The 22,292-nt window shown below is 61.7% G+C and overlaps 1 protein-coding gene across 9 annotated transcripts in view; it reads left to right on the top strand.

Annotated features, from left to right (window-relative positions):
- The window catches only part of PLEKHG5 (pleckstrin homology and RhoGEF domain containing G5), a 44,194-nt gene that overhangs the window by 12,535 nt on the left and 9,367 nt on the right, over positions 1–22,292 (top strand). For 2 of the 9 annotated variants that reach the window (XM_016165352.2, XM_036228149.1), the window contains exons 2-3: positions 7,200–7,276; positions 21,208–21,337. In XM_016165352.2, coding sequence (XP_016020838.2) covers positions 7,200–7,276; positions 21,208–21,337 — 207 coding nt within the window. The other 7 variants (XM_036228161.1, XM_036228170.1, XM_036228172.1 and 4 more) reach the window with 7 other exon arrangements.

Here is a 22,292-nt window from a genome sequence, read left to right as displayed (position 1 = left end):
GGGAGCACTGGGCGTCTTCAGAGGGGTGTGGAGGAGGCTGGGAGGGCAGGCCTGTGTGAGAAGGAGCCCGGGGCTCTGGGCAGGGTGTGGAGCAGGGGGAGGCGGGCGTGGTAGCAGGCCGGGCGGGGTGGGGGGCGGAGCCCCATGTGGCCAGAGGGTGGGCTGGGGGCAGTGTACCCGGGGCGCAGGCTGTGGGAGTCCTGTCTGCTTATACTGCTTCACCTGGCAGGTTCCTGTCTACCTGAAGCAGGTAAGGTGGCCAAGGTCCCCACAGGGCCAGAGACTGTCCTGAGCTTGTTGAGCCGGTCCCTCCTAGCCACTGGCCAGGGAGGCCCAGCAGGGGGTCCATCCCCTCCCAAATCAGACTGTGTACTCTGGCCTCCCAGGGCTGTCCTCTGTCATGGGGAGGAGCCCAGGCTTTGCTCCTTCTGGGTCCTCTGCCCGGGGCGCCCTCGCCGCGGGGCTCCGGAGCTCCTGTGAAGCCCGCCCACTGCCGCCTTCTCTAGGAAGGACACCCCTGCCGCCTCGCCTCCGGAGCCCCACCGCCTGTGGCACAGTGACCCCCTGCTTCCAGTTCCGTGGCCCCACAACTAACGGCTTCAGGGCACTTGCCCAGCACCAAGCCTTTCGAAAGCCTCGACTCCTGGCACCTTCAAGGGCACCCTTTAAGGCAGGGACAATTCTTGGTGTCCCCTTTACTCTGGAAGGGAAGGCTCGGCGGGGTTGTGAAAGGTGGCACAGGACAAGGCTCTGCTCACCCATGTCTCCTTGCGCCTGCTCTACCCCGGCTGGGAGAGAAGCCCCAGCGCCCAGTGGGTGAGTCACAGCACGTGAGCAGACCTGGGGGTGAGCTGAGGCAGGCCGAGTGGGTGAGCCGGGCACACAGCTGTCCGCGTGGGCTCTGTCCTCTGCAGCCAGCCGGTCCCTGGCCTGGGCCCATCAGGGGTGGGTGGACGGCCCCGGTGCCAGCCCGGCCCTGTGATGGGGTTGGGGCTCGTGCCCAGAGCAGGACTGTCCTGAACCAGGACCTCAGACCTGCTCCTGTCCCTCCATCGGCCGCTCTCAGTTCCTCTGAGGGGCCTCGGAGGGGAGACTGCGGTGGGCAGACGGGCAGGTGCCCACCGCAGCCTCAGCCAGACGAAGTGGCCAGCTGGCTCCGGGCCCGCGGGCAGGGGCTGTGTGCACAGTTTCTCTGGCCCTGGGAGAAATTCCAAATGCGTCCTCCCCCTCCCCCCGCTCTTACTGAGCCTCGTGGGTGCAGGTCTCTGGGCCTCAGGGGAGGATGCCAGCGCTAGTCCTGGTCTGCAGGCAGGCACGGCGGCAGAGGCCATGGGCCATGCTCCTTTGTCCCCACTTGACACTCCTACCCCATGATGTCCCAGGAGGCTTTGGGAAGGGGCCACATTTCCTTCCCAGACCACCTGAGACGCTCTGACCAGTGTCCAGGGCAGGGAGGGGCAGAGGGCTCCTGGGGCTGGCAGCCATTTGCGCAGCTGTGGGCCAGATCCCGCCCTTCTGCAGTCCGCCCCGCTGAGGGGTCCAGCCCCAGTGCAGCCTGCGGCAGCTGCCTGAGCACAGGAGGCTCCCGGAGGGCTGGGTTAGCGTGGGAGGGGGCATTCAAGGCCACAGCTGCTTCCTGGGCGCGGCAGCCTTTGTGCGGGGCTAGCTTGGGTTTGGGAAATCGTGGGCAGGGAGGCTCTGACCTCTTGGGGCAGAAGGGTTCTTTGGAGGGGTGCTCCCAGGTGAGGGGGTCCCTTGAGGAACGAAAACAAGGGTGGTTCCTTGTACGCTGTGTCAGCCTGGGGCCAGCTGGGAACAGGGGCGCTTATGTGACAACGAGGGGATTCATTCCTGTGGGCCACGCACCTGAGCGGGCCAGGCCCCGCGGGGGCGCTGTGGGAGCCGCGTGGCCCAGACTCGGAGCCCGACGCCCCTGGGCTCAAGTCCCAGGCTTTCGCTCACTGGCCGCATGAGCTTGAACGAGTCGCCCGACCTGTGGGACTCAGGGTCCTCTCGTCGGTGACACGCCACGACGATCCCAGCCCATCCCACCGTCGTCCGTGACCGTGCTGCCCGGCCGTCAAAACAGATCGTGTCATTTAAAATTGCCTAGTAGTTACATAAAAAACAAATATTAAAAAAAAAAAAAAACTTAAAGCAAGCACGTGAAATTAATCAAAAAAACATTTTTTTAAGCGAGGCAGCCCTTGGGTGACCTCACAGATTGCAAGCACCTTGTCAGGTTACAATCCCTTATTTTTTATTTTTCACGCCTACAGCACCGGGTCTTCCTAGGTGGTCTCCCATCCAAGTACTAACCAGGCCCGACCCTGCTTAGCTTCCAAGGTCAGACGGGATAGGGCGTGAAATTAATTTTAATAATGTATTTTACTTAACTCAATATAGTCCGAACATTATCATTTTAACATGTAATCAACGTCAAATGTCATTGATGAGATTTTACATACTTTTCTTTTTCTTTCTTTCTTTTTTTTTTTTTTGCATTAAGTCTTGAAAGTTTGTGTGTGTGAGGCCCTGTCAATTTGGACTAACTAGTCTCGTTGCACGTGCTGCAGTGCCCGTAGTGGCCAGTGGCTGCCATTGGGGTTAGAGGACACTCATTGCAGAGGGTCGGGCTGTGGCACGGGCCCACGTGTGGGAAGCGGAGGGCCCAGCGGGGGTGAGTAAGGCAGAGCTACGGCGCTGGCGGTGTCCCTGGAGTGAGCTGCGGGTGGGGAAGACGAGCCAGCAGTGACAGGTCCATTCAAAGGTCCATCCCAGGATAGTGGGTCGAGGATGGAGAGACTCGTCTGGAATTTGGACATGCTGAGACAGACAGGCCTTCCAGATGTTCGCTGCGTTTGGCTTGGGCCTTGGAGAGTGGGCAGGACGTCGGTGGACGGCGACGGCAGGGGACGGGGGGACAGAACCAGGAAAGCCGGTGCCGTCGGAAGCTGAGCTCCCTTCCGGGGGGGTGGGGGGCGGCGAGTAACGCGTGAGGGGGCTGGTGTGAGGCAACAGGGAGTGGTGGGGACTGTGGAGGGTGGAAGGGTGTGTGTCCGTCTAAGGCAGACACAACCCGGATACTGGAGCCACTGGGAATATGGGTCCGGAGCTGCCAGGCTCTCCTGGTTTGTCCAGAGAAGCCAGAAATCTGGATTTTTATGTGAAATCTGACTTTTCAAAGTTGGCAACCAATTCAAATTCTTTCGAAGCGCTGTGCTCGGCCAAACAAAACATATCTTCAGGCCGGCTTCTGCCCAGGCGCCCTGTCGGCCAGTTGTGGTAGAGATCTCGCTGGAGGAGACACAGAAGTGGCCTCCCGTGACTAAGACAGTGACTAAGACAGAGGGGGGCGGGGAGAGCCGGGGTGGGGCTTGTCTGCCCGGCTGGGGGGGCCCTGGCTTTTCCCAGGACTGTGGGAGCTGGAGGAGCTGGGAGGGCAGCTGGGCTGTTTCAAACCCAGGGAGACAGCCTCTGGCACCTGGGGGTGGTGGCGAGTTCAGGGTTGCAGGTCTGCCTGGCAACCGGCCAAGGGTAAGCAGCCAGACACCCGCTCAGGCTGACTCAAATCCGAGGAGGTACTACAGGAGGCGGGGACCTGGGAGAGAGCAAGGGCGGGCACAGGGCCACCTTCTCCCCTCCCTCTTCACCCTAGGGCCCTCCCCAGGGACCAGCTCCTCCTGTGAGTCCCCTTGTTCTTGACCCCCAATATCACGGGGCTCTGGACCCACTTGGACTGACTTCCCATGATCTCAGGGTTCCAGGGCCCAGTAGGAGTTGCCCAGCTCCATTCAAGTTCTTAAAAGAGCAAATCTAATTGGCTGGGCTGGACTAGGTGGCCACCTCTGACCCAGTCGACTATGTCCAGGGTATGCCATCACCTGGCACAACATGTCCCCCTAACCTGCCCTTTCTGTAGGGCTGTAAATGAACCACTTGCCTGGAGGGGAGCTCATGGCAGGCCTGGGGTGGGTAAGACTTGTCCCCCATGCCTGAGCCTTCCGCAGTCCCCAGAGGCCCCTCTCCAGGCTCTGACAACTGCCAGAGTCCTCACTGGTTTTCCAGTGTTCGGAGTTTCCGAGGAGCACACCTACGGACCCCAGGAGGTTGCTGCTTCAGGACAGCAGGGGCCAAGTAGTCTGGAGGCGGGGTGGGGGCGGTGCTCTAGAAAGCCATGGAGTACCATGGGGGAGCTGAAGCTGGGATTAGAGGCCAGAGGGGTCAGCCAGCCAGGTAGGAAGCCAGTGCTGGAAGAACTTCACAAGCCACACATCAGCGACCCTGCCGCCTGGCCCTGCAGTGGCTGTGGCCTGGGGCAGTCATGGCAGGACCCAGAGCTGGGAAGGCACAGAACCCTGTGGTGGAGGCGGCAGCCTTGAGCTGGCAGACTTTGGAGCCACAGCCCCGGAGTCTTGGGGCACAAGGCTTCAGCAACAACCCCAGGCCCAGAGCTGCGAGAACCCAGGGACCTGGAGTCAACGGCACCAGACCTTGTCGCTGAGTTCAAGGATCCCCGGCAGAATGCGTGGGAAACTCCCTCAAAGCTGGCTGAGGGCTGCTGGGGTCATGGTAGAGGGTCCTGCCTCCCACCCCACCCTCAGAGAGCCACCTCCAATAGGCACAGCTGGAACAGAGCCAGCAGGATTGCTGACCCCAGGGACCCCTTGAGGGTCCTCACCGGGCCATCTCCCACTTCAGCTGGACCTGCCTCCAGGCTCGAGTCAGGACAGGCATCTCTGGCCCTTTGAGGAAGCAGAGATTCCGAGAGGGAAATCAGAGCTCTACGAATCTGTGGACTGGCTGAAGCGTGGCCAGCCCAAGAGACTTCAGAAAGACCTCAGAGCCCCCAGGTTCACGCCACACAAAGAGGGGACCAGGGGACACTGTCTTTGCTCCTTCCAGGCCTGGAAGCCGCAGGACACCTCGGGAGGCAACCTCATCCCCCCCGAGAGTCCCCTCCCCACTGTGCTGCAGATGTGCAGGCCCCACAGTGAGTCCCCCAGGCTCGTCAGTGCCACCGATGGGTCCCCACTACCTAGGCTTAGCACATGGTGGGCCCTCAGGGGACCCAGGATGTGTGCTTGCTGAGTGAATCCAGAGAACCTAGACGACCTGCAGCCCACCCCAGTTCCTCTGCAAGAGTCCTCAAGGGCAGGAACCAGGCCCCGGTCGCCTGCAGCTCCCCAGGGCCAGTCCAGGCAAGGAACAGGCACCCGACTCCCGCTGAGAGGTCCACAGGGAAAGGGGGCCGGGAGCCTTTGGGAGAGGGACTCGAGCCCTCTGGGAAACTGCATCTTCCATGCTTGGGTCCCATAGACTCAGCATGTCTGTCACCACCCTGCGGATGGAGTGGGGTCTAGGTGGCTCAGGAGCACTCTGCCCCTGGGGACTGGGTCACCTCCCTGCGGCTCCATTCCTGTAGTGCGAAGTGTTTTGATAAAATGCTGTTCAAGTACCTTGTGATGCCATTTATGTAAAGTACAAGACCAGGCAAAACTAATGGCTGCAGTTAGAAGTCAGGACGGCAGCCCCCAAGAGGGGCAGTTGTGCAGGGAGGCGGGTCACACCCTGCTCCATCTGGGTGCTGGTTGTTGTGAAAATACATTTCGTGAGCTGTGCACTCATGATAGTTGCACTTTTCTGCACACGTTTATACTTCCATCAAGTTAAAAAAATGCTAACCAGCACGGAAATGACAATAAAGCTACAGTAGCCACAAGGCCCACTCCCATTACAGAGCCCTTCCCCCACTCGGGAGAGCATTTCTAAATGGGGGGTGGGGCTCTGACTGCCGTCGGGCGGTGAAGGGCGCAGGGAGCTGTCGGGACCCGCATTTCCACTTAGACGGTACCATTAGGACCAGGAGAAATAGCAAGGTCGTCTAAAATGCCATTTTTCCCCCTTTCCAGGAGACTGAGAAAATGTCTCCTACCACATCAGAAACGGAGGTGTCTGTCTCCGCGTGAGGCGGCGGGAGGCGGAGGGAGTTTGGAGGCGGAGGGACGGCCTTTGGGCACACGCGCTACGTTTCGGAGCGGGGGGTCGGGGCGGGGGGCGTCGCGCGCCCCCCGCAGACGCCCGGCGGGGGGCGGGGCGGGGCCCTGGAGTCCCGCCCCCCGTGGGCGGGGCCGCGCGTCGGCTCCTCCCGCCGCCCACCTGCCCCGCCCCGCCTCCTGCCGCCGAGGGTCCCGGCGCCCCGGCCTGCGCGCGCGCCCTGCCCGCCCCCGGCGCCGTCCCGCTCCCCGCGCCGGCCGGCAGCGCCGCGCGCCCTACCCGCGTCCGCGGCAGCCCGGCGCCTGCTCCATGGGTGAGTGCGGAGCCCCCGGCCCGGGCGGCCCCGCCAAACAGGCCCGCGGGCCGGGCCGCCTCCGCGCCAGCTCGGGGAAGGGGCGGGCGGGGGGCGCCGCGGGAGCAGGGAGGGCAGGGCCCGCTCCTAACCCTCCGCGGGGGGCGGCTCGGTGCGTCCCCTCCTCTGGGGAAGTCCTGCCTGAGGTGGGAGGTGCACGCCGGCCAAGGAGTCAGGGGGGCGGGGGTCCAAACTGTGTCCCCCTCTTGGCGCCGCATCAGCCAGCACCCCTTACCCCGGCCCGCACGCTAGCTGGGGCCGGCGGCCGCTTCGCCCCATCCCCGCCCCCTCCGCTGTTGCACCCCAGACCCTAGAAAGAGGGGCAACTTGGAGGAGCTCAGATTCTAGGTCAACGATGGACAGAGAGTAAGGAGGACCGTAAGGAGGACCGCCTGGGCCTTTGAGGGGCGTCCACACATAGAGGCAGTGATGTGGAAGGCAGGCGCAGGGAGGGGTCTCCGACCCCTGGAATCCCCCTTCTCCCAGCAGTCCTGCAGGGATCCCCCAAGTCAGGGGCCCCACGAGGCCCCTGAGCCTCCCCCTCCCAGACTTGTGGGGCAGAGGGAGAGAGCAGCTTATTTCCAAAGACATTTTCTCCCCGTGGAATCTGGACAATTTCCCTGGGGAACAGCAGCTAGGAACGGGCTCTGCACACAGATTCCCGTGCAGATAAGCTGGCGTTTAAGAGAGGAAGGGACACTGACCTCCTTTGAAGGGAGGTTCGAGGAGCCGCCCCACCCGTCCTCTGGTGGGGAGGCTGCTGAGGCCACGGGGGAGGCTGGGTGCTGCCGCCTGGGGCCACCCTTCCCCGGGCCCCACCCAACTGATAACCTTCTCCTCTCCCCTGCAGACGACAGGAGCCTGGCGGAGGAGAAGGGACTGCGCTGTCAGAACCCTGACTGCATGGACAAGGGGAGGGCAGCCAAGGTAGGGAGCCAGAGGGCCTGGGGGCTGCTGGGAGCTGAGGGGACCAGGTGCTAGCCGCCCTCTCTATCCAGGGGCCACAGGGCCCTGGCACGGGTGCAGCTGGCCCAGCCACGGTGCTGTCTGGGTTCGGGAACGAGTAGGGCCATCGGGTGGCTGGTTTCAGAGGCAGGGTAACCGCCCCGGCTCCAGAGCGGCGAAGTAGGGAGACGTCTGCAAAAGCGGGGGGCAGACGTGCCCCAAAGCCCTTCCGTGTGCTGCAGTCCCGCAGCAGCCCTGAGGTGACAGGTGCTGTGGCCTCATGTCACGGATGAGAAAGCTGAGACTTCACAAGGGAAGCCCCCCCTTCCCCCAAGGCTCTGTTCTGGTGCCAGCTGGCCTCCTTCCTGTGACACTCTTCAGACCTGGGCATAGGTCAGGGACGCTTTGGGACTTTGGGACAGTGGCTGTGGCCTTGGGGCTGACAAAGGGAAGACGGGACAAACTGGCCCTGGAGTGGCGGGGCTCCGGATCCGGTCGTGAGGGGTCGTGAGGCGGAACGAGAGGGACGATGATCAGTATTGACGCTACACTCCTGCCTGTGACGGCGCACCGGGCTTCCCGCCACGCGCTCTCTTTGCCTTATGCACCGCTTGTGGGAGCTCTTCTGGGAAGGCATCGTCGCCCCCTTTTTCCGATGAAGATACCAAGGTTCAGAGAGGTCCTGTGACTTGGCTGAGGCCCCACAGCTCAGGAGAGACCGAGCTGGGGTTTGAACCCATGTTCAGATTCTCGCAGTACACACCTGAGTGACAGTAGTAAAAACTGCCGCAACTTCCGGTGTCAGGTTCAGGCTCTGAGGATTCAGTGTCTCCTCTTGCGGGCCTTCTGAGATCTGTCCTGTCGTTCCCATTTACATACAGAGAAACCGAGGCTCAGAGAGGCTGTGGCTAACCCAGGGACACGTTGCTGGGATGTGGTGGTGGAGCTGGGATTTGAACCCAGAGCCCAGACGGTGTAAGGCCAGAGCCTGTGTCCTAAACACTGTAGCGCAGCTCTGCCAGCTGCAGGAAATTAAAAATGCCCCCCTGCCACCGCCGGCGCCCCCCGCCACCCTCCTCTGCCCAGGCACATGCACACGTTCTGCATAGGAAGGCCACAGTTAGAAGGAGCATGGAGGACTGTTCTGGGGGTGGGCAGAGGAGGGGGAGGCTTCAGGTTGCCGTGGTCACCAGGCAAGGGGGTGGCTGTGATTCAGACACAATCTGCTGGCACTGGTGGTGCCTGGCATTGGGGCTCTGGTGTTGGCTGGTTGCCGGTCCCCCAGATGGGGGCTCCTGGCAAAAAACTCGCCTCATTACCCCTACTACACAACCTGCTAGGCGCCTGCAAGGCCTCGAGGCCTCTGCCTGACCCTGAGGGGTGACAAGGTGGGGTCTGGCCACACCGTCCCAGTCCCTCCGGTGGATGGCTGCTCCTGGGGCAGGTCCCCTCACTGCCGCAGGCAGGAGCAGGGGCAGGAGGGCCTGGAATGTGCAGAGGTGAGAACTATGAGATCAGAGCTGGTTTCAGAGCAAGTGCGGGGCCTCCGCAGCCCCCAGGTCCTAGCTCCAGCCCTGGCCTGCCTGGAACTCAGCATGGCTGACATTGGCATCAGCAGCCAGAGGGTTGCCCAGCCTGCAGGGGGAGAACCCAAGCCCTCCCACTGGTGGGGCCCACTTTGGGACAAATGGCACAGACTCCCTTCAGGGACAAGGGGCTAGTCAGGGAGGACATCCTGGAGGAGGTGCCCTCTGGTGGACGTGAGCACGTGACTAGGCAGAGCAGAAGGCAAGGGTGGTGCAGGAAGGGGGGCCTGCCATAGGCAGGAGTGTGGAGGCAGGCCTTACCAAGGGATGAACTGGCTGGAGGAGGGTGTGAGAGGAGGTGCATTACACCCAGGTTTGGTGAGAAAGAGGGTCAGAGATCATCTGTATTGATGACGATGATGATAGCCACCGCTGAGTGAACACGTTTGTGTGCCCGGCAGGGCGTTAGGCCCTCGCCAAACCCTCTGGAGAGCCTCAGGAGGAGAGCATTATTGTTCCCACATGCCGTGTCGGGAAACTGAGGCTCAGAGAGGTGAGAGCTTGCCCACATCACACAGCATGACTGGCAAAGCTGCGCCTGGAGTGAGACCGAGAGCCTCGCGCTTACTCTCCTCCCCAGCTGTTCCAGGAACAGCTCACTATCAGGGGGTGTTAGCTTTTCAGAGACAGCGTCATTCATTCATTCATTCATTCATGCATTCCCCAAATTAGCTCTAAGTCTCCACTGGGGCAGGCCCAGTTCTGGACCCTGGGGATTTCCAGGAAACAAAAGCTCTGGCCATCTGGAGTTGACAACCTCACCCCACTGGGAGGAGGGAAGTAAGGACAGGGTTTTGCCAAACTGGCGCCTAGGCTGTCCTGGGCAGGGCCATCTTTTGACAGGGCTGGACCCTTCTGCTTCTGGGCCCACCCTTGAGGTTTTATTTGAACCCGTCCTGGGGCTTCTAAGATGAATCAGCCACCCCACCCCTACCTCCTGCCCCTGGAGTTCATTCTGGGGGTAGGAGGTTATCAGGATGGGCTTCCTGGAGGAGGAGGCTGGCATCCTGAGGAAAGAGGAGGTACCGAGATGCAGGAAAGCTGAGTGAGCAGGGAGGGATGTTGGGGTTGTAAGGAGCAGGCAGAGCCTGGGGATGGGGAGAGGGAGGCGAAGCGGGATGGGGAGCACCCTGATGTCAGGTGAAGAATCAAGCTGTCTGCCTCAGAGACCCCGTGACGAAGCTGTGTAAAGTGGCCCGCACCTGTGAGCTCCAAGGGCCAAGCCCGCCCCTTTCCAGGGTAGGTGGAGCTCTCAGGCTGTGGGGGGACCGTCAGGGCGTCCTTAAGCCGGGCGCTCTGGTCAGTCTGTTCAAGGCACCCTAGGTCACACGGGGACACCGCACTGCCACATTTGAGGGGACAGATGACTTGGGGGTATTTAGCCTGGAGATGGGCCTTGCAGGGAATGATTCTAGCAGCCACCATCATCAGCACCTGCTGTGTGCCCGGCCCGCACGGAGACCTCAGCCTGCTCCTCACACCCCCGCTTGGCCGGAGGGCCCACCCGATCTCTGTTTTGGAGACAGGACACGGAGAAGCAGGGAGGTGAAATGACCTGCTGGGGCGAGTCAGACCTGCTCTGTCTGTCCTCAGGCCTCCCATGTCTAAGGAAAGGGTGGTGAGTTTTTCCGTGTGGCTCCCAGGGGCCCTGGCAGAGAGGTGAGTTGGGGTTCAGTACAGGCAGGAGTTGCGACAGCTGAAGCTGCTCCCCGATGTTTAGGTAGTGAGCACCTCCTGCCTAGGGGTATTCAAGCAGAGAACGGAGGTTGGATTTTCTGACCTCAGAGTTCCCTTCCAGCTCAACAATGGGGTGTGAGGTGGCAGGGATGAGGGTGTGTGTGTGTGTGTCTAGGGGCGGGGTGGCCAGATAAAGACCAGTGGACACGAGGCAGAGGAAGGGGTGGATCTGAGACCCCCGTGGAGGAAGAATGGGCAGGATGTGGTGAATAATGGCAGAGGGAGTCCCCTATTCTCTTGGGCAATGCTCTGGGGACAAGAGGCGGGAGGTCAGGGGGCCCTTGAGAATGACCAGATTTGGGGGCTCTCTGGAGGTAACTGGATCTTTTCGATGCTGGTCAGCTGTAGACAGGTGGCAGTCCAGCTGCAGCTGAAGAAAGGGCCCGGGCCAGAGAGGACATGCCCGGGCTTTGGCCAAGTAATCGCAGGGGGGTGGGGGTGGGGGTGGCAGGTGGAGGCCTGGGGCAGAGACAGAGTTCCCACCACGTGGGACGAGGTGGCCTGGTGTGGACCCAGCCCCAAGAAGGGTAGTACCTGATAGGAGCCAGAGGTCACTGCACCCATGCTCGGGAAGGGGGGAGGTGTGCTGGGCGCATGGTTGCCCACTTCCGCAGTGGGACCCCTGTACCCCTGAAAGTCTCTGCCCCCGCAGTTCCTAGCGCAGAGTGAGTTGTTCTAAACTCCCACTGCTAGGAGAGGGAAGCTGGGAACCACCAAAGGAGGGAATGGCTCCCTTTCGCAGCCACGCCATACATGAGCCAGGAAAAAAGAGGGGGACACAGAGACAGGCCGGCGGGTTTCTCAGGCGCCAGGGAGGCGCAGTTCAGGATCCAGCCATTTATAAAGGAGCGGAAGCGAGCCTGGCTTGGGGCGATTCCCAGGGCGGGCTCGGCCTGCAGGTCCCTTCGCCTGGACCCCCAGGGCCCCTCTTGCCGGCCAAAGCAGCTTCCTGCCGGGGGCCTCAGCGAGGACCTGCGAGCCCCTGTTTTCGAGCCCAGGTTAAAGACTAGGGACTTTGACCTTTCTGGAGATCTGTGAACAGCCGCCCCCTCGGGGACAATGATTACTGCCTTCCCTGTCTCCCCGCTGCCTGGACCCTAGATTGCCCGCGAGCGCTGTCTGGGCTCCCTGCCATCCCTGGGACTGCAGGATTGGCCGCAGGGCCCTTTTCTGAATCCCAGCGCTCCCCTATCCCAGCCGGGCGCGCGCGGATGGTACGTCCCGGCCCGCCCAGGTGGTAGCGCCCGCGCCGGCCTACCGTAATTCCCCTACGCCCGGCGCGCCAACCCAGCGCGGTCCGACTGAGCCCTCCCCGCGGCTCCGGTCCCCCTCGCCCTGCGCGCCCCCCCTGGGGGGGCCTTTGGCAGTCTCGCCCTGAGCCCCAGCCACAGGGGAGGAAACCCATGTCCCTAGGTGAGTCTTACGGGGAAGCCGGAGTCTGGACAGGGCTCGGGTCCGGACGGGGTGGGTCCGAGCACCAAGATTTCCCCCAAATTAATGGACAGAACCAGAGTGGAAAGTCCCACACAGTCCCGGGCCTGCGGATGGGGATCGACGGGCGCCGCTGGCTCTACCTCCGTTTACTTGAATGTGGAATGGGCCGAAGCGTCCGCCCCCGCTCCCGTCCCAGTGACTCTAAGGGGGAGTCGGCCCCCAGATATGGCTGTGAGGAGCCTATGGAACCTCAGCCCTGCTGTGAGGTTTGTTGCTGGGGGCGGGGCCTTGACTTAGGGTGATTAGGAGGCTTCGGGGACCCTGCCTCATCTGGCTGATCGTGGGTGAGTCTCAAGGAAAGTCCTCTCGGAGGCCGGCAGGGGGCGCGAGAGTCTGTGCCTCGGGCAGCTGTTTGGGGGGGCGGGGGGGTTGGGTTGGCGGGACAGAGGGATCCAGGATAGGCCCTGGCTTCCTTGATTAAAGGTGAGGAAATGGAGGCCAGGGGTCCCTAGACCCTACAGATTACCCAAAAACCTTCCCCAGGTTGGGGAGGGGGTGGCTCTAGGTGGATTTCACTCTGCCCCTTGGCCAGGGTCCATAAATATATTATGATCTTGCAGCCATCTGTAGATAGAAAATTCTAGGGACCTGGCCAGTGCCCTCTCTGCACAGGTGGGTAAGGGCAGGGGCAGGTGGGCCCCAGAAGCAGGTCTACTGCAGCCCAGGCACGTGTCCTCTCCCCCGTTCCGTCCCAAGTAGCCTTCCATCCGGTGCTGGAGAAGGAGTTGCCAGGAGAAGGCACTGGCTGTGATGCTGCGGTCCTCAGCTCCGGGGTCAGGCGCACTTGTGCAGGGACAGGGCGGGAAGTGACGTTCATGGACCACAGCCTCTCCCTGTCTCCCTAGCACTGGGTCCCAGCCAGACGCCCCTCTGGGGAGGACGGGGCCTCTCTGGTTTCCCAGGCCTGTGCCGTGGGACTGGCCTGTGGACAGGTTCTCTATACCCTTGCCATCTGCCCAGCTCAGGGCAGGACTTTCGGGCAGGCTCTGCCTCCAGGTGGCCCCTGGAACCTGAAGGACGAGGAGTTAGGCCCAGGCCTGGGGGAAGGGAGGAGCTGGTAGGCCGTTGGGAGCAGGAGAACAGCCCAGCCGACCTGCCCACGCATGCAGCCTCCACCCCTGGATCTCCAAGGTGCCAGATGGGGCCTTGGGGCCCGTAGGCTTCCAGGGGAACTTAGCCCAGGTGGGGAGCCCTTGGGCAGGGGTGTCCCTTCAACTAGGGAGCCCCAACTCCTGATTCAAGGCCCATCTGCTGTGGGCAGAGCATGGAGCAGGCCCCAGACCTCGCCCCAGACCCGCAGTCTCTACTGGACAGGAAGTTCCAGCTCCCACCACAGACCAGGAGGGGGCCCCAACCATTGCAGGGTGGGCATGCCCACAGGCCTCTTTTTCTGGGGCTGTGGAGGTGGTGCCGGGGGGCAGGGATGAGAGGGGGACTCCTGCCTCGGAGACTCCATTATTCATCAGTGCCAGCATCTGGTTTCTGAGGATCAGTTTCAACAAGCCGGTCCTGACTCATGAGCCTAGAGCCGGGGCTGGGCTGGGGAGGGGCCCCCTCCCCAGGGAGTCAGGGGCTGGACCTCTGGGACCTGCTATAGCCCAGGCACGATTTCCGCTCTGTCCCGTAGAGGGGAGGTGAGAACCAGGAACTTTCGGGGGGCTCCTCTCTCTCCTGGTGCAGAGGCTGGGGCCTCCTTTCCTTGCCAGCTCTGTGGGCTCCTGGGGCAGCAGGGCCCTGGTGCTCTAAGGAGCACCCCCGCCCTGACTGGAGGAGCATGACTGAGGGATGGCCAAGGCCTGATCACTCAGGTGACTTACGGTGACCTGCTGTGGCTCAGCCCTGGTGCTCTCCATTTAATGTGAGCTGGTTACCCCAGACCAGTAGGATTCCCCTAGCTGGCTTTTGAATCTGCCCTGTCCCCAAGGGGTGGACCTCAAGGCTCTGCTGCCCAAACCATCACTCAGCCAGTCTTCATGCACCCCATAGCACCCTGTGCCTAAGATATGGGTAGTGGCCCAAAGCACGGACATCTGCCTCCCCACTGACCCGCTGGTGACTTGAAGCAAGCCACTTAACCTTTCGAAGCCTCAGTTTCTTTGTTAAATGGGGATAGTAACAGTATCTCCTCCTTAGGATTTTAGAGAAGAGTGAACAAAATTTGCTGTCCCAAGCTCCTGGCACAGGCCTGGCACTTGGGAGGGCTCAGCTCTGAGCCTGTGGGATGGCCACAGGGGCAGGGGGCCTGGGCAAAACCACCAGGGTCTAAAGTGTAAAATGACCTTCCTGGGTCTGCAGGCCCAAGATCATGAATGCCAGGAGGAGAGAGAACCTGTGGTCAGGCAGAGGGGAGGCCTTTCTCGACTGTTGGCCCAGAAGGGACATGCTGGCTGAGACCTCCTCTGCCCCAAGGGCCTCCTTGGCATGAAGACCTTTCATCTACCTTCATTCATCCAGTCATCATCTAGTCTATACCAAGCACCTGCTGTGTGCCAGGACTGTTCTACGTTGAGGATGCAGTATGGGGCAGACAGCCAAGGCCGCTGGCCTCTGGAGAGGGTATTCTAGCAGGAAAGTGATAATCCAGAAGTGAACAAAGAAGTCAAATAACTTCAGGTGGTAATATGTACCTAGGAGGAAAGCATTCTATTTAAGAGATCTGAGCGTTGGAAGTTGAGGGGCTATTTATTTTGGAAGGAGGGTGAAGGCCCCCTTGCGGAGGTAGCGTCCAGGATGGGGCCCAGTGCCAGCTGTTGGAAGATCAGGGGCATGTGGTGTTCCAGACGGAGAACACAGATGTGCAGGCGCTGAGCTGGGTGAGTTGTAGGGAGGAAGGTCAGTATGACGGACCCCGTGTGGGACCTGCCAGGGCGTGAAGTAGGAGCCAAGCCACGTTGGGATTTTATTCTAAGCCACTGGAGACTATTAAGGGGGGCGGTGGGGGGGAGGGAAGGGTGTGACATGATCGGGTTTTAAATTTCAAAAGATCCGCCTGTGGAGTGGACAGCGAATGACTCAGGCTTTGGGAGTGGCCCCTAAGAAACGCCTGCCCCCGTCAGAACCGTCTTCAGAGACCCCCCACCTTCCTCCCCAGTTGAACCAGACTGAGGGGGAGCTGTAAGTGGTGGGTGGGCTGATGACAGCACGTGCCGCTTACTGCATGGACACTGAAGGGTGTCCCAGGGAGGCCGTTCCGGAACCCCAGAGTCAGAAGTCTGGATTCCATTCCTGACTCTGATGCCACTTTAGCCCGGTCACCGCAAATGGGGATAATAGTGCCCGCCCTCACCTGCCGGGAGTGAGTGTAAAAGCTCTTTGAGACGCTACAGTGGGGACCTGAGCACCACATCCCATCCTGGGGCGGGGGGCGGTCCTCTGCGTCCGGATGAGCGCCCCCTGGAGGTTGGGGCACGCGGACGCACTCAGCTGGAGCAGCAGGGTCCTCGGGGAAAGCTGAGGTGGGCGGCGGGGTTTTCCTGACGGGTCTCGCCCCACTCCTGGGCGCTCCCCAAGGACTACCGTCTCCGCCCTTTCCTCCCGGCGCGCCCCCTCCCCGTGCCGCCTCCACCTGTCGTCACCGGGACCCTCCACTCCTCTGCCCCCGGCCCTGGCCTGAGCACTGGGGGGGTCCTCGGGCTCAGGCCCGGAGGCCGGGGCTCGGGCTGTGGGTGGCAGTCAATGACCCCCAGGAGGACCTCTGAGCGCTGGACGTGTGGCCGGGCGGGGCAGCTGAAGGTCAGCGCGGAGAGGGGGAGCCGGGTCCGAGGACGGGATGGGGGAATGTCCTGGTCCCGGTCCCTCCCTTCTGCCACCAGCATTCAGGGAGCTTCGCCGGCGGGGGGAGCAGGTCCGAGATGGACACTCCGAGCCCGGCCCGTGGGGAAGGGGCTGGGGGGCCAGTGCGGAAGTCGGGGCCGGCGGGGGCGGGGCCGGGCCGGGCGGACGGGGCGGGCGTTCCCGGCCCCGGTCCCCGGGGGTCCCGGCGCTCAGCGGGGCGGGCGCGGCCGCACAATGGCAGGAAGCGGGGCTCGGCGCTTTGTCCGCGGGCTGCGGGCGGCGCAGACTGCCGCTTCCTCCGGCCGCCATGGGGACGGGCCCCGGCGTCTCCGGGCGCCGCGCGGCCTCCAGGCCCGGCCCGGGAATGCCCTCCTGGGCCTCCGCTCCCTGCTGGGCCAGGGGTCGCTCGCGCGACAGGGAAGGCCAGGTAGGGCGCGGACAGCCGTGCGGGCAGCCGGGGCGCGGGTGGGGCGCGCGGTGGCCGAGCTGCCGGCCGGGGCGGTACAGCGCGGGGAAGGGGGACTAGGGCCTGGGGCCCTGAGGTGTGTGTCCCCACCCCGCCATCGAGGGGGCCAGGCCACGGAGGCGGTTTGCCCACCCCGGTCTTTTGTGTCTGGGGCTGCCTCCGGACACACCTGTGGGTCCCAGGCCCTGCCCGTGGCCACCCCTCCCCCTTTCCTTCCTCTGCCCCCGCCTGCCACACCCCTCCTGCCCCTGCCCCGGGCCAGCCCTGGGGTGAGGGCAAAGCCACACGGGTGCCCCTCCCCGGGAGAAGTGACTCGATCTTGCTCCCCAACCGGCCCCCTCTGTATTTGTAAAGTTCTAGTCCATTCTCCGACTTCCGAGTTGCAGTGTGACCTTGCGGGGCAGAATGGTGGGCTCTCCCTTCCTGGCGTTGAGTCCTGGGAACTTTGGTCCCTGGACCCTGCTGCCCTTCCCCTGCCGCTTTCAGAGGGTGAGCCCCCGAGTCTGAGAGAAGGGGAAGGGGCTGCCCCACTAAAGTGCTGGGGAGACTCCTGCCCCTGGAGAGAGCTGTGTTTTGGCGACTGAGGTGGGGGAATGGGTGGGGAGCCGCATCCTGCCCAGCTACAGCCTCCCAGTGGGACTCGTGGTTGTCCCTGGGGGTTCCTGGAACTTCAGCCTCAACCAGCCCCGCTGAATTAAGTGAGGGTCCTGGGCCTGAGCCCCGCATGCCCCTGGGTTCCCTGAGCCTGGGGTTCGCAGGGAGGATGGAAGCAGAGGTGGGCGGGCTGGGCCCTGGTGTCCTGTCATCATTAGTATCTAGTAGTGACAGTAACAGTAGGAAGGGGCGGGGGTGCTCGCCAAAGCCCCGGGTGCTGGGACCAGCTTCCTGAGTCTCCCCAGGGATCCAGTGCCTCCACAGGGTGCGCACATAACAAGCAGGTGCTCAGTAAATATTTGCTGAGTTCTGAAGCTGCCGTCTATATATTGGATTCGCGTAAAAACAAGATTGTGTCACAGAACCGGGTACCTGGACTGTAAGGTTCCCAGAGACCCTCTGTAGGCCATGTCGCCCTCCACCTGCTGAGACCAGGGCCTGGATACCTGGCAGGTCTACAGCCCCACCCACTGCCCAGTGCCAAGCCGAGCACCAGCAAATGCAGCTGTTGGGAATCTCGAGAGGCCTGGAAGCGGTGAGGGGCACCCTTGCCAGGCTGGCTGCCAGGCCGGACTCAGGGAGAGAGGGGTGCAGAGCTGGCAGACGGGGGGCTCCCGGAAGAAGGGCAGGAGTAGGGCAGCTGCCTTCCCAAGATTCATTGTCCAGAGAAGATGCTCGCAGCTCGAGGGTCCAAGAACCTGCAAAGCCAGGCCCTCTGTCAGCAGTGCCCTGGGAACCTCGAGGTGCGCCCGGGCAGGGGTGAGGCTGGGGATCGTGATTTTTATGCTGCCTTTATATTAAGTAGACAAAAACAGTTGCTTTGGTTGAAGGGAGTCCCTTGCCCCTACCTCAGGGCCTGAGAACACTGTTTTAGACGACTTGAAAAGGGTGTGGAAGTGGGGGGCGCTCAGACTGCCAGCCAGAATCTGGGCCATTAATGTCCCCAGCTGCCGGCCTTGAGGCCCAGGGCCCCGAGAGCGAGTGGCCTCCTCAGTCTGACCCCTCTGGCTGCCGTTTCTGTGTCCATGTTTCCTTTTCTGTCTGGTGGAGTGGAGGGACACAGGAGCCAAAACGGCGACCGTCAAACTGTGACTGATTTCCTCCCGTCCCCCACTCCACTGTCCCTTCTCAGCCACCTGACAGGTGGTGTGAAAATCTGGGATCTGGAGCTACACGCTGGGTTCGAGCCAGGCTCCACTGGCTCTGTCCCCTTAGACAAGTTACTTCTCTGAGCTTCGCTTTCCTCCTCTTTAAAATAGGGACAGTCAGAGCTCTCTCCCTGGGGCGAGGAGCCCTCAAGGCAGCCCCAGGCACAGGAGCGACCACAGTCCAAACGGGGATCAGAACTTTTCAGCCTCTTCCTCCCTCCGCTCTTCACCCAAGTCTCTGCTACCCAGGCCATCCTCACCCCTGTCCGTCATCCTGAAAATCTCAGATCGGTTTCTGCCCAGCCAAAAACTTCAGCGACCCTCCATTGCCCTAACTAATAAACAGGAATTTATTGAGTGGGTGGGACTGGAGCTAGAGCAGTGAGCGGCTGTCCTCGCAGATCCTACAAGGTGTGGGAGCAGCAAGGTGAAATACGCAGGTGTGAGATGGTGGAACGAAAGAAAGGGGGAAGGGGAGAGGGAGCGCAGAGGAGCCGAAACCTTAGACGGGGAGATGGGGCTTTGGAGTAAAGACCTGCAAGAAGCAGGGGAGCTGGTCTCTTCGGTCCCTGGGGACAGCACTTGGGGCTTCCGGGCTCAGAGGTGGGAGTGTACCTGGCGGGCGTGTCGGATGGGGGTGGCAGCAGGGCAGGAGGCCCACGAGGCCACTGTACCGGGAACGACATGGAAAGCCGCCGCGGGGTTTTGAGCAGGCGCGCGTGCCTCCTCCGTGAACGGGGTCCATTCTGGGCTCCCCGGCCGGAGGGCGAGGGTGTAGGCAGGGTGACAGTGACGAGGCCGTTGTGGAAATGCAGCTGAGAGGCGCCATGGCCGGCCAAGCGGCTGCGCTGGGCTGGAGACCGTGGCCGGTTCGAAGCTGCGGAGATTAAAGGTGGAGCCAACAGAATTTTCGGACTGACTGGGCGGGGCGAGGGGGGGCGTTGCGACAGAAAGATCAGAGGTGACCCCACATTTTTGGTCGAATGCATTAGCTTCTCAGGGCTACAGTAAGAAATTAACACCAACTCGGGCGGCTTTAGAGCAATCGAATTTTATCCTCTCCCAGCTCTGGAGGCCAGAAGTCTGAGATCCAGCTGCCTGCAGGGCCATGCACCCTCTGAAGGCTCCAGGGGAGGGCCCTTCCCTGCCTCTCCCAGCTTCTGGTGGCCCCAGGCGCTCCTTGGCGCTCCTTGGTTCATATGTCGTCACGTGGTCTCCTGTGTCTCCATGTTTCTGTCTCTTTTCCTCTTCTTATTAGGGCACCAGTCACGCGATTACTCCATACTCTATGATCAGAGACTCCAGTATGACCTCATCTTAACTAGTGACATCAGCCGCCACCTTATTTCCAATTAAGGCTGCTGTCTGAGGTCCTGGGGTTCAGGTCTCAACTAGTCTTGGAAGGACACAACTCAGCCCCCTAACACCACAGGACCAGGAGGCATCGGGTTAGCTGAGGGGGACGGAGCTGCGTGGAGGAGTCAGGAGCTCGTGTATGCGGACGGGTGAAGTCGAGATGCTTCTTAGAGTCCAGGAGAGATGGAGAAGATTGCTCCAGTCCTGGGCGAGGTCTCACTTGGGGGTTTACTCGGAGCCCTGGGCACGTGGAGGTGTTCCAAGTCGTAAGACTGGCCCAGAGGGTTGATGTAGATAAAAGTGGGGAGGGGCCCATGGGCGGGGATGGGGGCGGGAGGAGAGCCAGCAGAGCCTGGGTCCTGGGGACCGAGGAAGAAGAGGTTTCAGAGACACCGATGTCAAATGCTGGGTCCCCTGAGAACAGACAAGTGAGCTTAGAAACGTGGCAGTCACTGGGGAGAGTCACCGAGAAGAGTGAGTTTGCTCAGTTGGGGAGGGGGTGAACCCTTGATGGGGGAGGGTTTCGGAGAGACCGGGAAGAGGAGAGAATTTCCAGTTCGAGCATCATAGTAATCATCGATTTAGGCCAAAATCTTGAGTGAATGCTGGAGCTCTGGAGTGTGAGATTGCCGGGGAACAGGGTATCTCAGAGCGTCGCCCCAGAAAAAAAAAAGGGACTTTACAAAAGACAGCGAGGTCCCCAGGTGATCTGGCATCGTGGGCGCACAGAGGAGGTCACACAGCCTCTCGTGTCTCTGCCCGCATGCTCAGCCTGATACCCGAGGACCTCAGACGGACCCACCCGGGGGGGTCTCTCGGCCAGCCCACTGGCTCGGGTGCTTCCAATATCATGAAAGGTCAAAAAAAAAAAAAGTATCAGGGAATTTATACTTAAAGGATTAATCAGACAAGACCAAATGTTCACACAAACCTGGATTGGATCCTGTGCGGGGAAAAACAGCCTGTAAAGGACATTGTTCAGACAGTCGGGCGGCGCAGGCGCGGACGCTCGGCGGACTGTGCATCTGCTCAGCTTCCGTGTTCGTAGGAGGACGTCCAGGTGCTGCCTTGACTTCTGCACGGGGGAGGCGGGTAATGGGAGAGACAGAAGCCCGGTGGGAACAGCTGGGGAAGCCAGAAGCGGGTGTGGGTATCGTTATACGGGTCTTATAACTTTCTGTAGCTTCGAAGTATTTTAAAATAAAAAGTCGGGGCGGATGAGCAGTGCCGAGGGGAGAGAACTGGGAAGGGGGGCGCGGACACCTGTCCTACGGAGTTTAGCTGGAGTTCAGCTGAGCGGCGTCTGGAGACCGAGCGGCGGGTTCGGGTTCGCGCGCGGATGGGAGTGCTCTGCCCCGTGGGGAGGACGACCTGAGGATGTGGCGGCAGGGGAGGCTGAACGGCGGCCCTGCACCTCGGATCTCGGTGGAAGGCTGGCTTCGGGTTGGAGCAGCGCCAAGCCCCCGCAGCCCCGGGCAGCGGGTGGACATGGTGGGAAGCTCATGGACCCTAGACTTCTGATGGCTTTTGTTTCCCTAAAAATGTCAGAGGCAGAGTCAGCAGGAGAGCGTTAGGGGTGAGCTATGGGAGGTTGGGGGACGGAAGAGCAGGCGGGAAGGTCATCCGTGCGGTGGGAGAGAGTGTAGGCCGGGGCCACGTGGCAAATCCGGGGCCACGCCCCCATCCTGGGCCGCACAGGTATGCCACCACGCCGACTGCCAGCAGCTGCACCGCCGGGGACCCCTCAACCTCTGCGAGGCCTGTGACAGCAAGTTTCACAGCATCATGCAGTATGACGGACACGTCCGCTTCGACCTGCCCCCACAAGGTGAGCACCGGTGGGGGGCCCAGCCCGGACCCTGGCGTTCCCGGGGTAGCCCCAGACTCCCCGTCCAGGGGCACAGCGTCTTGGTAACTGTTGGAACTGTGACGGGGCCATCAGAAGGACAAGAGTCGGCTGAAATGATGAAACCCAAGTACGTTTCAGTCCCTTTTGTTCCGCAAGTTTTTTAACAAGAGGCTTCAGAAGGGCTGACGAGAGATCTCTCCCAGTCTCCGCGGCGGCCGGACTTAAAAGCTGGGGACTGTGCCCCATCTTGAGAGCAGGCCTGTCTGTCCCAAGAGCCAGGTCTGCACCACCCTCCCCCAGCGGCCCTGCCCCTGGCCTGGGGCCAGCATCAGGAGGCCCCTTTCTTCATGTCCTCGGGGCTGGGGACTTCTGGGCAAATCCTCCAGCCTGGAGTAGAGGCCGCGGGGGTGGGAGTGGGGTGGGGGTGGGCAGGTCAGAGGGACTTGTCGCGGGAAACAAGAAACCCCTCGTGCTGAATAGGGACCTGGCCCAGGATCACGGCCAGCTGGCTGTGCTGGAGTGGCTTCCAGACACTGGGCCTGGAGAGAAATGCCAACCCTTTGTCTCCCTTCTTAGCTGGTCAGAGGCACAAAAGGACTCTCCCTGTCTGCCAAGGCCCCCTGGGACTTTGGGTATGGTCACAGGGGTGGGGGTAGGGTGAGGCCTGAGAGAAAGAGCCGTGGACTTTGATCCCTTCCCGCAGTAATCCCAGAGGCCGGCTTCTTTATCCGTATTTCACAGACAGGTAAACTGAGGCTGCAGGTGGATTTGTGTTGGGAGCGGGCATCACTCTGTGTCATCTCAGGGCTCTTGTGTCTTTTTGAATCTGAGAGTGAACAGATGACAAGCAATGACTGAGCCCCTCTCCTCACAGAACCAAAAGGCCGTAGCTAGTCTGGGGAGGGGGTGCCCCAGGATTGGTAGCGGGCAGTGG

This window comes from Rousettus aegyptiacus, unplaced genomic scaffold (genome assembly GCF_014176215.1).
Source record: "Rousettus aegyptiacus isolate mRouAeg1 unplaced genomic scaffold, mRouAeg1.p scaffold_m13_p_1, whole genome shotgun sequence".
Taxonomy (NCBI): domain Eukaryota; kingdom Metazoa; phylum Chordata; class Mammalia; order Chiroptera; family Pteropodidae; genus Rousettus; species Rousettus aegyptiacus.
The sequence above is the reverse complement of the archived record's forward strand: the minus strand, read 5'-3'. Positions and strand labels throughout refer to the sequence as shown.